Source organism: Eurosta solidaginis, chromosome 2, assembly GCF_040869045.1.
Source record: "Eurosta solidaginis isolate ZX-2024a chromosome 2, ASM4086904v1, whole genome shotgun sequence".
Classification (NCBI taxonomy): Eukaryota; Metazoa; Arthropoda; class Insecta; order Diptera; family Tephritidae; genus Eurosta; species Eurosta solidaginis.
This window is the reverse complement of record NC_090320.1, coordinates 303,539,635-303,554,293: the sequence shown is the minus strand read 5'-3', so window position 1 is coordinate 303,554,293 and position 14,659 is coordinate 303,539,635. Positions and strand designations below refer to the sequence as shown.

Sequence of the window (14,659 nt, the reverse complement as noted above, 5' to 3'; positions counted from 1 at the left end):
TACCAAAATGTGGCAAACGAGTGGAAATTGTGGCTTCAACAATTCGAATGGTACGCGATCGCGACAGAACTGGATACTAAGAAACCAGAAGTGCAAGTCGCAGTATTCATGTCGTCGGTAGGAAATGACGCAGCAGTAATTTACAATACTTTTAATTTAACAGAAAGTGATAAAGAAATCGTCAGCACAATCAAAAGGCGATTTACGGAATATTTTACACCCCAAATCAACGAAACGTACGAAAGATATGTATTCAACACCATCGTACAAACGGAGTGTCAAACATTTGATGAATTCGTTACAGATCTAAGAAGCAAAATTAAAAATTGTGGCTACGGGACGTTAGAAGACACTTTAATTCGCGACAGAATAGTAGTGGGTATAAAAAATGATACAACAAGAAAAAAACTACTAGCGGAAAGCAAATTAACCCTGGAAAAAGCAATAGATATATGTCACTCTGCAGAGCAAGTTAAGATGCAGGTAACAACAATGAAGCAAGCGGTCACAGTTGACGCCGTTACGTGGAACAAAAAGCAAAATAAAAGAGACATCAAAGAAACTAACAAAAAAGATGAACCCTTTCACTGCAATAGGTGTGATACCACACACGGTCGCCGTAACTGTCCGGCCTTTAAAAAGGTTTGCCAAAAACGCAAAAGAAAAGGCCACCTTACCAAATGTTGCAAAAGCAAAACGGTCAACGAACTGGTCCAAGATCGAGAAAGCAACGATTACAGTTTTTTAGTGTCTACGGTAGCTGCGGATTTAGACAGTGTGGACGTCGAAGATTGGTATGAAAAAGCTACGCTGGCCAAAAAGGTAATGATAAAGTTTAAGCTTGACACAGGTAGCCAGTGCAACGTTTTAAACTACGAAATAATAAAGAAAATAGACGTTCACATCAGTCCATCGCCAACAAAGCAATTAACATCGTTTTCAAACCATAAAATCCCCGTACTGGGTGAAGTGGTCATAGACATGCTTATTAAAAAACAAGAGGTACCCATAAAATACTTAGTTGTCAAAGCGGATGTTACAGCAGTGCTTGATGAAAACTTGTTTGAAGGAATTGGTTGCCTTAAGCAATACAAATACGACATAGACTTAATAGAAAATCCGAAACTAAGCATATGCCCTGCGCGAAAAATCCCGCATACTATTAGACAGCAGGTTAAAGATGAGCTTGATAGTATGGTAGCGCAAAAAATAATTAAACCCATAACCAAGCCGACACCGGCTGTGTTACCCATGTTCGTAGTAAAAAAAAAAATAATAAAATTAGACTGTTTAGATCCATCGGAGATAAATACAAATCTCAAAAGACGTTATTATCCACTTAACGTTAGAAGAAATTACAGCCCGCATCCACGGCTCTAAGTGGGTCACGTTACTCGATTGTAAAAAAGGCTTTTGGCAACTGCAAGTAACACCCCGTACTTCAGAATATCTGACATTCAGTACCCCATTCGGAAGATACTCTTGCTTAAGAATGCCATTTGGCTTAACATCGGCTCTGGAAGTTTTCCAACAAGTAATGAGTTCGTTGATAGCGGACGTAAAGAACGCGGAGGTGTCTATGGATGATGTTCTCTTGCATGCCACCAGCAAACAAGAACTAGAGAGGATCACTCAAGAGGTACTCGACAAATTCAGAAAAGCAGGCCTTAAGCTTAATAAAGAAAAATGCGTTTTTAATACACAAGAAGTAAAGTTTCTGGGACATATAGTCTCCGCTGAAGGGGTAAAACCTGATCACGAAAAAATAGAAATTATAACGAAAATTAAGCAACCGGAAAACGTGAAAGAGTTGCAAAGATTCTTGGGTATGGTAACATACGTGTCGAAATTCATAAAAAATTTGGCAGATATCACCCAACCACTAAGACAATTATTACGAAAAGATGTTGAGTGGGTGTGGGATAGCAACACAATGAAGCATTCAATAAATTGAAAAATCTGTTAAAGAATCCACCAGTGCTAGGGTATTATGACACGAAAGCGCCAATTTTGCTGTCAGTAGATGCCAGTAGTTATGCATGTGGCGGAGTACTAATACAAAAACAGAAGCCGATCGCTTACTGTGCGAAATCGTTCACAAAAACCGAACAGGGCTATAGCCAATTAGAAAAAGAAGCAAACGCCATTCTAGTAGCATGTAAAAAATTTCACATGTACATTTGGGGTTGCAAAGATTTAACGATCGAATCTGACCATAAGCCTCTTGAGACAATATTTAAAAAGCCAATTACAGATGCACCACCGAGATTGCAAAGAATCATGTTTCAAATCCTGCCTTATAATCCAAAAGTCACTTATAAAAAAGGTACGGAATTGTATGTAGCAGGTTTACTGAGTAGAGACTGCGAAAACTTAGATAGTGAAGATTTAAATACAGACAATTTACAAATATGTGCTATTGTGCCATTCACGAAAACGCGAAAAGACGAACTTAAAGCAGAGACCTCAAAAAGTAAAGAACTTAATGATTTAAAGTCAACCATATTAAAAGGATGGCCAGAGACCATCAATAAAGTGCCGGTAAATCTCAAAAAATATTGGTACTACCGAGAGGCTCTCAGCGTTTACGAGGACATAATTTTTAAAGTTCACAGAGTATTGGTTCCAAACTCAATGGTGGCATTAGTAATGAAACATTGCCACCTTAGTCATAAGGGACTACAAGGGACGCTAAAACTGGCCCGTGACAATGTATTCTGGCCAACAATGACTTAAGATTTAACTGAGTACATAAAAACTTGTAGTGCATGTAGCAAAATACAAAAAGATAATCAGATGGAACAAATAAATTTACAAGCAGCACCGAAACGGACGGAGTATTGTCGCTTCGAACATATTCCACTTAAGAGGAAAGGATTATATCCTCATTGCAGACAGCTACTCAGGATACTTTGACTTTAAACAACTAAACAATATCACCATCAACGTCATTAAAGAACTTAAGACATGGTTTGCTACCTTTGGCATCCCGGAAGTACTATTATCAGATGGCGGTAAACAATCTCATTTTCCACGTTCAAATGGTCTAGCCGAACGCTATGTACAAGAGGCAAAAAACCTGATGAAAAAGTGCCTCGAAGACAACACGGACATACAGCTAGCGCTGCTACATCATCGGAATACTCCACGCATGGACCTAGGGTCTCCAGTTCAACGATTAATGAACAGAAGAACCAGAACGCTATTACCTACCAATGAAAAGCTACTCAATCCAAAAATAATAAAAAACGTAAGCAAAAAACTAACAAAACTCAAGGAAGGTGAGAAAGGAACAGCAGATAGAAATAAAAAACAGAGTAGAGAATACACTACGCAAGTGAAAGTATTGCTTAGACAAAGCCATAATAACAGGGTTCCAGCTTACATAGTGAGACCAGGAGGACACCGCTCGTACAGAGTACAAACCGAGGATGGCGCCATATACAGAAGAAACACATAGCATCTTAAGCCAGCCACTTCATCCCTCGACGTTGATCCTAACTCGTCCACAGATCGTCCTGCTGTTGAAACAAAAACCAAAGTTCTTCGAGTCCATCACAGCCACCGACAGAAACCACAACACAACAGTGTTCGCCAGATGACGTGCCTCGTGAAGCTGAACCTTCCACGCCTGCTACACCACAGGATGCAGCTAGCCTCAATCATCCACCACGCACTCGCTCTGGACGTGTAATTAAAACACCCGCAAGGTACCGCTGAAAAGGAGGGATGTCAGGAACGAACCTATCATCGGTTCAGGAACACACATACAATCGATTCACAATACACATTCCTATAGATACATATTACTGCACAACCACTTTTATTGTATACACTTTGAATATACATATTATTGAAGATTGTTCTAGACACGAACTATAATAAAACACGTGCCTTCTCAATCATTCTATTTTATTTAACAAAAGTAATTTGTACCAAAGTTAAGGTACATTACAGTATTGATGTAGAAGTATTATATACATATATGATTGTAATATGATTTGACACTTGATTTTGTTCAATATCGAATTACGAAAGGCATCCCTGAAAATGAAATGCAATTTCTAAATATGAATTGTTATGGTCGCACAACGATCTGTGCTAGGAGCAAGGATCGTATGGTGTATAATACAAGCTCAGTTTTGTCGGAATTGATGTTGACTCCGCATCCGGAGGCCAATAGGAACATAAAGTTTGAGGGAACTTGCCCCTGTGAGCAATAGCTAGGTCATCAGCATATGCTACAATCTTCTGATACCTCATCTTGTATCAATAACGAGTTTACAGTTAGGTTCAATAGCGTGGAAAGAACGCCACAGTGAAGTGTGACCCTCGCGACATAGCGTGCCAGTGAAGAAAGTACAATTCTTCTTTGAGTATTTGATCAATCAGTCCCACTAGGGACCTATTTACATCCACATCCTTTATAGCGTGACGAACGGCATTTGGAATTATGTTGTTGAATGCTCCTTTAATGTCTAGGAAGGATACAAAACAGGTATCCTTTTCGAACTAGGAAATTCGTATATTCTGAAGAAATGCTCCCTTTTTATTGTTGTTGTTTTAACGATAAAGACTCCCCGAAGGTTTGGGGAATGTTATCGATGTTGATGGTCCTTTGCCGGATATAGATCCGGTACGTTCCGGTAACAAATCACTATTAAGGTACTAGCCCGACCATCTCGGGAACGATTTATATGACCACATTAAACCTTCTAGGCCATCCCGCCCTCCCCGCCCCTTAGTTCCATGAGGCTCTGGCTGTTAATGAAACATGAAACAGGATTCGCCACGGATAGGTGAGTTTGACAATTGGGTTGGGGAAGCTATATATTGCGCTGGCAACCCTTTGAGAGGGTTGCGCTACACAACTCCTTGAACTAATTTGGTATTTTAGTCGCCTCTTATGACTGGCATACCTACCGCAGGTATATTCTAAGCCCCCTAACCCGCTGGGGGTACATCCCTTTTATATTCATGCTCATATTCGGTATTGTTCGAACTTAGTTTTACATAAGTGCTGTTATTAATGTTTTTGTATTAAATTATTCAGGCAAAAAGAACATCGAAACAAGTGCTGGAGATAATGAAGAATCAAGTAAACAACGTTCAGTTATTACAAAAGTTTCTGAAATCCCTACAAAAGTGAACATTTTTCCAAAATCGAATAAATTGGAGCCGCCGACAATTAGTAACTTGGTGCAACCAGCAGTACAGCCAGTCAAACCGGTACTGCCGTCAATGCAAAGCTTCGTGGATGCAGAGTCAACGGCTAATACGGATACTGCGCGAAATAAGTCAAAACTTACAGTCACAACAACCTACGCGGCCATGAACAAAACAAATTCGGCCACTACAACAACAGTCTCGACGTCTATGACCACTACGCAATCATCGAAACCAGTGAAAATAGCTTCAGTGGCGCCTTCATCACCAGTGAATTCACAACAAGAAACAAAAAAATCATTCATTGTTACTGCATTGCCTAAGACGCTGACAACACCACCGCCCACCATAAGCATTCCAGAAACGCCTCCTCATTTTGCCATGCCACAACTATTAATATCACCTAGAAGCAGTGGTGGAGCTGCAACATCAACTGAACACCAACTTTTGCTGTCACCTAAGGCTCATCAAAATCAACAATCACCGCAAATACCAGGACATTCATTGGCCACCACTTATACACTGAATGTACGGACATCATCACCACTTAGTCCGCACAAACATACGCCTTCACCTGGTAGTACTCCAACACGACAATTGAGCCCGGTTGTGAATGCTGTGGCATCACCAACACCAACATCAATACCAATTATGCAGCAGCAACAACAACAACAACAACAACAACAACAACTGCTTTTACATGTAGGTGCTCAATGTACATCACCGGTTCCGCCTCAACAACAGCAAACACAAAGTTTGATGTGTTCTTCCAATGGAAGCGCTCAATCTTCAGCTAATGTGGCAGTCATAAATCCTGGTATTGCTGCTCAACAGGCAGCATCAATTTGTGTAGTAAAACCAGCGTTAAACTCGCCCCTCCAATTGCAGGCCACTGATAATGGAAATATGGGCATTGCTGCTTTAAAGAATTTGAATAATTCAACGTCGGCTAATACAAATATGAATATCACAAATGTTCGCAATCAATCGCCACAACAAGCGACTAAATCAGTTATTGAGCAAAATACAGGAGCTACTAATGTTGGATTATTACCATTGTCTATACAAAAAATGCCACCCATGCCCGCTCATCCCACAATCATTAGTAAAGTGGTAAGTGTGCAGCCACAGCAGGCGCAGCAATCTACAATACCAACTACGCTGCCAATGGCTCAGTCAACTTTAAAAACGGTTGCTTATCAACAAGTAACAACACCTCAACAACAACAGCATAATTCACAAGCTTTACAATCCCAACAACGTAACCCGACTCAACTAATTCAACCAATTCAAAAAATGTCGCCAGGCTTTCAACAGCAACAACAAACACAATATGTACAGCAACAGCATCTGTTGCAACAACAGCAACAGCAAATACAACAACAACAGCAACAACAACGCCAACAACATCACCAACAGATGCAACAACAAATCCTACAACAGCAGCAACAGCAACAGCTAATGCAAATGCAAAAACTGCAGCATCATCAACAACAAAAACAACAACACGCGATGATTGGCAGTGATGCTTCTGGTGATACAACAGCAAACAAAACGCAACAACAACAACATCAGATGCAGCATCAGCAGCTAAAACAATTAAGTCAACAACAGCGACACCGCGTCTTACCAACTCTGCAAAACTCTCAGCATTTGCAACCAATGTTGCTTTCATTGCCTCAACAACAACAACCTCAAATGACATCGAGCCGGCCAATTATAACCAGCCCTACGAATGTGTCCTCAGTACAGCAAAATCTGAAAGTATCATCCGGTATAGCAGCTGTTAGCCAACAACCAAACGCTGTACAAAAACAAGATCAAGAATCGGGTATCCAGTTGACAACACCAACAACTGCCTCGCTGCAAACAAATCAAAAGCACCCACAGCACACTGCACCAATAAATCCAGTTGGAATACAATTTAACTCTCAAATGCAATCTACGATCACAAAAGAACAGCAACCAAAGAATCGGAACTCAAGCAACATACATCAAGCAGTTCAAAAAAGTTCAGAAGCTACTAAGAAAATGTCAGATATATGCACGCCTATCGAGTCCGTAGCATCCACATCAAATCCCAAACAAACGCTTACAGTTAATAAACCAATTGAACAACAAGCACCTACAGAGACAATGTCAAATGAGAAGCTCACCACACAAAAGCTTGCAGAAAGTGTAGCGGTAATTTGTACTGCTGAGAGTAGCGCTGCGCAGAAAGCTATAAGCAAAATCGATACGGAGGCAAATAATGAACCTTCGATGCCTGATCTCAGTACTGAAGAGATGTTAGGCTCAGCAGGTTCCGCAAAGCCATTAGATACAGTCATAAAAAAAACCGATGTGTCGGACAGTAAAAATGGTAGTAGCATACCTTTGATTACTCCACAACAGTCAGAAGAGGAATCGAAAACTAACAAATCTTTAACCTCAATGTCCATATCAAGTAAAAAGACATCGAGTTCTGCCGAAAAAAACAATACAACTCCACAATCTGCTTTAACAATGACTTCAGTTGTTGTAGATATACCAAAGACCACTGGACTTTCAGTAGCTCCAAACTACAGCAAGGCAACTGAGGACGAGTCTACTAAACAACAATCTGGCGCCAAAGCACCGGATTCGACGAATGCTGGTGCTAGTGGCACTGATCACGAAACTGAGGATGAAACTGAGACAAAACAAGCATCTGTGTCGCCAAAAGAATCCGTTACAGGAAATCTTGGTTTCGGTCGTTCCATTGCAAGCACTCGAGGAGGTACTGCAAAACGAGGTCGTCAGCCGCGAGGCGGAAAGAAGCAGGGTAGTGGCACACTTACTCCTGTATTAACACCTCAGCTGATAGCACCGCCACAAGAATCTAGTGGAGTTCAAACCCGTTTACGTAGACCAACAACGGCAACACCAGTCGTACGCGGTCGAAAGGGGCGCCCACCACGGAATCTATCGGCGCAACAACAGGCATCTATGAATTCGTCTGGGGAAGTTTTTGCTACAACAGTTGACGAGAAGAAATCTAGAACTCAGCCTCTAATTGCAAGAAGTGAGTCACACATGGTCGGAGCCTCTGACGTGTATGAATTTCATGATGACTCGGGCGAAGAATCAAAAGCAGCACATGCTAGTGCTCACAGTGCTGCGAGTGTTGTCGATGCGCGTCCTCGTTTGATATTAACTATAAAACCTGGCGGACAATCAGCTCCAATTGTAAAAGCCACTGAGAAACCAGTTGTTTCTGGGACGACAGAAGATGTGCCTAAGCCCACAATAATTACGCCACCATCAACAGAACAACAAGCAACTACCAAAGCATCATCAAACGTTCAAACACAATCTATTGAGGACAAAAAACTGGAAACAACCGCCATCCCACCAACGACTAAACACACGGTTCCATTGCCAGATATGCCCAACATGGACGTTTTACACACAACTCCTGTGAGCGCAACCGGAACAGAGACAGTTCAAGAATCAACAACACCAAAACCTGATCCACCACCACCAGCGCAAGCAATTTCTTCAGATCCTAATGGATGTACAATTAGTTCCCCCGCTAGTACAAACACCAGAAAGTCGCGCCGTTTATTAGAAAAAGACCGCTGTACAATTGACGATATTATTGAAGATGTTGTACGTAACAATGCTCCACCAATAGCGATTGCCGTCGGCGCTGCTGCTGTCTCCTTGCCAAAAGGTGCGCAAACGCCGCCTAGACGTTCAGGACGCAACTCAACAACATATCCGAAAAAGCCCACAGGCTCGGAAACACCTACACCTACACCATCATCGCTGGCAATTCTGCGACCGCGGCGCTCAAAAGACCGTAAAGGCAGCGTTGAACTAGCGAATATGTCAATAGACCTCTCATCGAGCGATACAGATGAACAGCATAAAAAAACAAATACGACATCTACAGAACATGAACAGAGTAATTCAAAACCTACCACCATCCCCCTTGATCAACAAGAGTTAGCACCAACATCTGTTAATACAACGAGTACAACTCCTAGCAGTTTGTCCACTGTCTCTTCTGCCCCATTGCAAAAAGGAACACCTTCAGTCACCTCGACAACTTTCACTGCAGTAATATCGAAAGGTTTGGACACAGTGTCATCAACGCAACAACTTCGCCAAATGCATTCATCAGTGAATACATCGATGACAGCAACAATAACAGGCACCACCACAACAGAAATTCAGTCACAATCATCAGCGCAAGCCCAGCTCTTTTTGCCACAACATCCCAAAAAGAAAGCACTGGCAGCGGCAGAGATAGAGTCGTTTGCTGTGGTCAACAGTAATGTCAATAGCAGTGACAATCAAGGTGAAATCAACAATCCAGCGCTTTTATCATTGCCTAGTGTAGTTAACATGACAGCCACAGCACCCATTACGCATAAGAAAAGTGGTGGCAGCGCTGATATCCCTAACAAAACACTTATTGATCCAGTCACAGGGCTAATAAGTAGCAATCCACTGCAAGCTAATGAAGCTGGTAACTCACCAGTAGCTAAAACAGCAGTTGGCGCAGCGGTATCCACGTTAGCTGCCATGCACAAAACGCCTGTGGATGCAAAGAAGATTGTACAGTCAGCAATGGCAGCCACAACAGCAGAAAATCCTACGCAAACTCATGAAGTATGTACACCAGTAGTAGCCAAAGTTGCACCCAATGCGATAATTACGCAGTCTACACAATTGGTCGGACCCACAACATCTGCCACAGTTAAGGCTTTACATGCTGAATCTACGGCACTGCCTCCGAGACAACTGACCACACCTATCTCTCTTTTAAACAAATCGGCTGTTAGCGTTGTGGTAAAAACAACACCAACACCAGTTATTATAAAACAACAAATAGTGCAACCAAAAACAACAATAACACCTTCGACAGCCATCAACAACAATAAACAATCGATTGTGGTGCAGCAAAGTCCAGTGGTAATGCACGCACAGTCATCAAATGTGCGCCCACCAACGCTAAAGGCGCATGTCCTTAATAGCCAAAAGACCCTGCAGCAACAGCAACCACACCACCTTTTAACGCAGGCTCAGCAACTGGCACAGCAACATCAACAGCAACCAGGCAAACATATCATTGTGTCAACTTCAAGCCATGTATTAACATCCAATGTAATAACAGCGGCACGGCATACATTGCAACAACAACAAACAGCAGCGCAGCAATTGCTTGTGAATATACCACCACCTAACGCTCAACAAATTGTAGCCAGCATAAATTCACCACACATGCAACATACGCCACAAAATCAAGCACATCAATCGACTCAACAGACGCTTGTAATTAAGCAAGGACAAACACTATCCTCCGGACAGCAGACAATGTCACATCAATCTCTGCACGTTGTGAGTTCAAAGCCACCTACGATTGGTGATGTGCCATCAGCAACGCAGCAGCATCATCATCAACAACCACTGCTGGGTAACAAGGCGCCTCAACATAAACCTGTTTTTGCACAACAGCAGCAGCAACAACAACACCAACAGAAGCCACAAATAACTGTACTAACACCACAACAGCAACAACAGCTGATCAAGCAACATCAACAACAACAGCAGCAACAACAACAGCAGCAGCAACAGCAAACAGTGCTACAGCCGCCTGTCAGTATTTCAATGGTGGCACAACAACAGCAACCTTCACGTCCCCAACTACCGCATGGAGTAACTGGTAACGCACATCACCCAATTCAAAGCAAATTGCAACAACAAACACCAACTCAACAACAGCAAACATCTTCGCTAGTTATGCAACCAAGTGGCACAATGAGTTTGCAACATCCAACATTGTTGCTGCAAGGCAAACAATCGGCGCATTTACAATCGCAGCAAGCTCATCAACAAAAACAACTAACATCATCGCCACCCTTAAAAGCCGGTACAATGCCAACGGTAGCCAGTAGTGTTAAAACAACAATTGCTGCTATGCACACGTTACAAGCACAAGGCGTACAAATCATACCTGGCAGTGTGGCAAGCCCACCACCTGCAACACTTAAGCAAGCCACAGCACAACAACAACATCCGCTTAGCAGTGCGAGCGCGACAGGTATGTTATCAATTTCGTTATGAGGTTTTCTAATATCTTATATTTGTATAAATTTAATTTCAGTCGGTAACGTGCGCACCAGCATCCCAACGCTTAGTCCGCAAGGTCAGACGCGTGTTACGCCACTACTTTTGCCCACAGGCATGCCGATACCACCATTTGAGCCAAATATGGTAAGTCAAAACGCTTATGTTTATTCACTTTTTAAATCATTAGGGGTTATGAAATTAATGCAGAAATCGTTTACTATAAAATACAGTAGGAAGCAGTACGTATAACACAAAATAACTCCATTCATTCGTGGTATGCAACACCCGTGACAAAATCTTTAAATTCAATGGTTGGTAGTGTCGCCTTAAAACTAAAACTTTATTAGCTAGTTTATTGTAAATTTAGCAGAAAATATGGATAACTTGATTCTCTCTCCTACGGCTACATTTCTCTTACCTAAACATTTTTTTTAAGTTAAATGTGTGATAACATTTTTTATACATATAAATATATATTCAATGGAAATAACATACATAAGCTCTTATGGAAACTGTATTCTGTATAAAAGGTATTTATCGTTATATTAAATTTATGGACGCAGCATGACATTGGCAGCTATTGCACAAGTGCTTCTAGTTCGCGTACAACCAAAAGTCCACCGCCCGCTCATCAGCAAGCCATACCCATAACACCGGTAAAAGAGCCTAGTTTCATATCTCTATTATTTTTCTAAAGTACATTTAATTTAAAATTAGTTTATAGAAAAGGAAGCAATTATTTTAAATAATACCATTAATATTATTCTTTTTATACTTATTATAACAGAGCGAATCGAATTTCCCGGTTGGTGGAATTCGTGGTGTACCAGCGCGCGATTCGTTTATTATTTATCAACATATACTACGCAATCAACAAGAAACTATGAACGCATCCTTGCGTGGTGAATTCGATGATAAAATGCTTGGTGGTAGTCCGCCATTAGAGTTGCGCCGGCCCGGAAGCGTACCACGAACAATAACAGTGCCGCATGGCCTACAGAGTCCACAAGATCGTGCCACAGGTATACACAATTTTTATATAAATGTATAAACATAATATAAATTTTAAAAGCTTGTTTCGTTGATTAAAAAAAGAACGCAACTATGTAAACCATCTTCAAACAAATTCGGAAAGTTTCAAAGTCTTCATTCAGAAAACTTTTTGATAGTTCAAACTGTTTAGGGTGACAGCTTTTCCTAAAAAACTTAGGAAGGTTTCGTGAACATTTCTAAGAACTTCTCGAATTATCGTATTTAGGCTGTGTGCGAGTTGACCTAAATTTCTACCTAAAAAAATTTAGAATTTTTATGAGCATACTTTTCAACCTAAATTCAAATGTCAAATTTCAAAAACAAAAATAGTGATTTTACAATATTGTATATGGAAATAAATAGCTCTTGTCGATCCAATTTAAGTAAATTATAGATCATAGAGATGATCCCTGCTGCGATTAAGTTCCGATCAATTGTACGTGATGGTAAGCTCAATTTTGTTCAAGCTGATGTTGGCGAGACAAGAATTGGATCCTTCTCAAATATGGACCGCAATCTGAACATACATATTTGGCAGCCAAGTGCACTAATTGGCCTAAAGAAGTTGTTGGAGGCGTACCAACATCACAATATTGAATTCAAGATTGTGGAAAAGGTCATTGTGCACGTGCTCCACTATGTTCGAAAAAAGCCTTATAAAACGGAGCCACTGCCTTTTCTTGAACTGCTATCTTGGGATAGGTACTTACCGCGGACCCTAAATGGCCTCTGTTCTTTTTAAGAGTGAAAACGCATCAAAAATACCAAATTTCCCGTATTTTTATTATTTTCTTAGCAGAAATAAACAATTTAGGGTTTCAAATCAACTCGCACAGTTTTGACAGCTTTTTTCCTAAATTATTGCAGTGCTGGAAAGTTCCAGTGGAATATTAAGTTAGGTACCTTAAATTTAGGTCAACTCGCACCCAGCCTAAATAATTTAGGAAAAAGCTGTCAAAACTGTGCGAGTTGATTTTAAACCTAAATTGTGTATTTCTGCTAAGAATATAATAACAATACGGGAAATTTTGTATTTTTGATGCGTTTTCACGCTTAAAAAGAACGAGGTATAGTGTTAACTACTTTGTACTCTTTACTTAAATTTTTAAAATAATTTTTAATTGGGTTTTCGTGTTAACTTAAAAATTTTTGAATAACTTCAAACAAGAAAATTCTAATTAGTATTAAAATATTTAAACTCAAAAATAAACAAAAATAAATTTTTAAAAATAAAATACATAAATATTTGGTTTATTACCAAATATATTGGCGATCCTGCCAATGATCCTACACCTTTAAAACGAACTTTAAATCCAAAGTCTACTTGGATCATAGACGAATTTATTTTGCTTTTATGTGATTTCGCAATATATAGTAAAGTGATGGAATTAAAGAAAACTGGGATCATTAGCGTACATAACTATCCCTCCATATTTTTTGTAATAAAAATAGCATAATGCAGTACGCGCTGAAGAATTAACTAAATCAAAAAAATTTAATAAATAGCACTATTGAAATTCTTGTGCATATAATATAAATATGTTTGTTTCCCTATACATTTGTGGACAGGAAGCAATACAACAACATTCTGTGCAAATTTCATATAACAGTCGCTGTTAATTATATATACGAAACATTAAATAAGTGTTGAAAATCAAATTAAAAACATAAAAGTACGTATAACAGAAATTTACTAGTAGAAATTCTATGAATTTTATGCAACATAAACAAAAATACAAAATAAAATTTGTCTACGATTTGTTAATTAATAAAGAACTCTACAAATGTGTGTGTAATTTACAAAAAAAAAAAAAAAAAAAAAAAAAGATTGGGTTATCCAAGCCACAAAAACAAGAGCTACTACAACAATTTTGCACGCAATACACACAAAAACAGATTTAAAATGAAGACATTACAAATCAAAATTTTATATTTTATATTTTTATTTATTTACAAGAAAATTCTAATTAGTATTAAAATATTTAAACTCAAAAATAAACAAAAATAAATTTTTAAAAATAAAATAAATATTTGGTTTATTACCAAAAGAGGTCAATTAAGGTCCCCGGAAAATACCTATCCCAAGATATCAGTTCAAGAAAATGCAGTGGCTCCGTTTTATAAGGCTTTTTTCCGGACATAGTGGAGCGCGTGCACAATGACCTTTTCCACACTCGAATTCTCCTCCTATAACTCCTTTATGCCAATTAGTGCAGGCTGCCAAATATGTTCAGATTGCGGTCCATATTTGAGAAGGATCCAATTCTTGTGTCGCCAACATCAGCTTGAACAAAATTGAGCTCACCATCACGTACAATCGATTGGACCTTAATCGCAGCAGGGATTATCGCTCTATGATCTA

At 39.8% G+C, this 14,659-nt stretch overlaps 1 protein-coding gene across 9 annotated transcripts in view; it reads left to right on the top strand.

The window, feature by feature from the left end:
• spen (split ends) overlaps window positions 1-14,659 on the top strand; it is a 204,128-nt gene that overhangs the window by 182,714 nt on the left and 6,755 nt on the right. For 8 of the 9 annotated variants that reach the window (XM_067768862.1, XM_067768863.1, XM_067768868.1 and 5 more), the window contains 4 exons: window positions 5,054-11,236; window positions 11,300-11,409; window positions 11,829-11,921; window positions 12,053-12,287. In XM_067768862.1, coding sequence (XP_067624963.1) covers window positions 5,054-11,236; window positions 11,300-11,409; window positions 11,829-11,921; window positions 12,053-12,287 — 6,621 coding nt within the window. The remainder of the gene's footprint in view (window positions 1-5,053; window positions 11,237-11,299; window positions 11,410-11,828; window positions 11,922-12,052; window positions 12,288-14,659) is intronic. The other variant, XM_067768867.1, reaches the window with a different exon arrangement.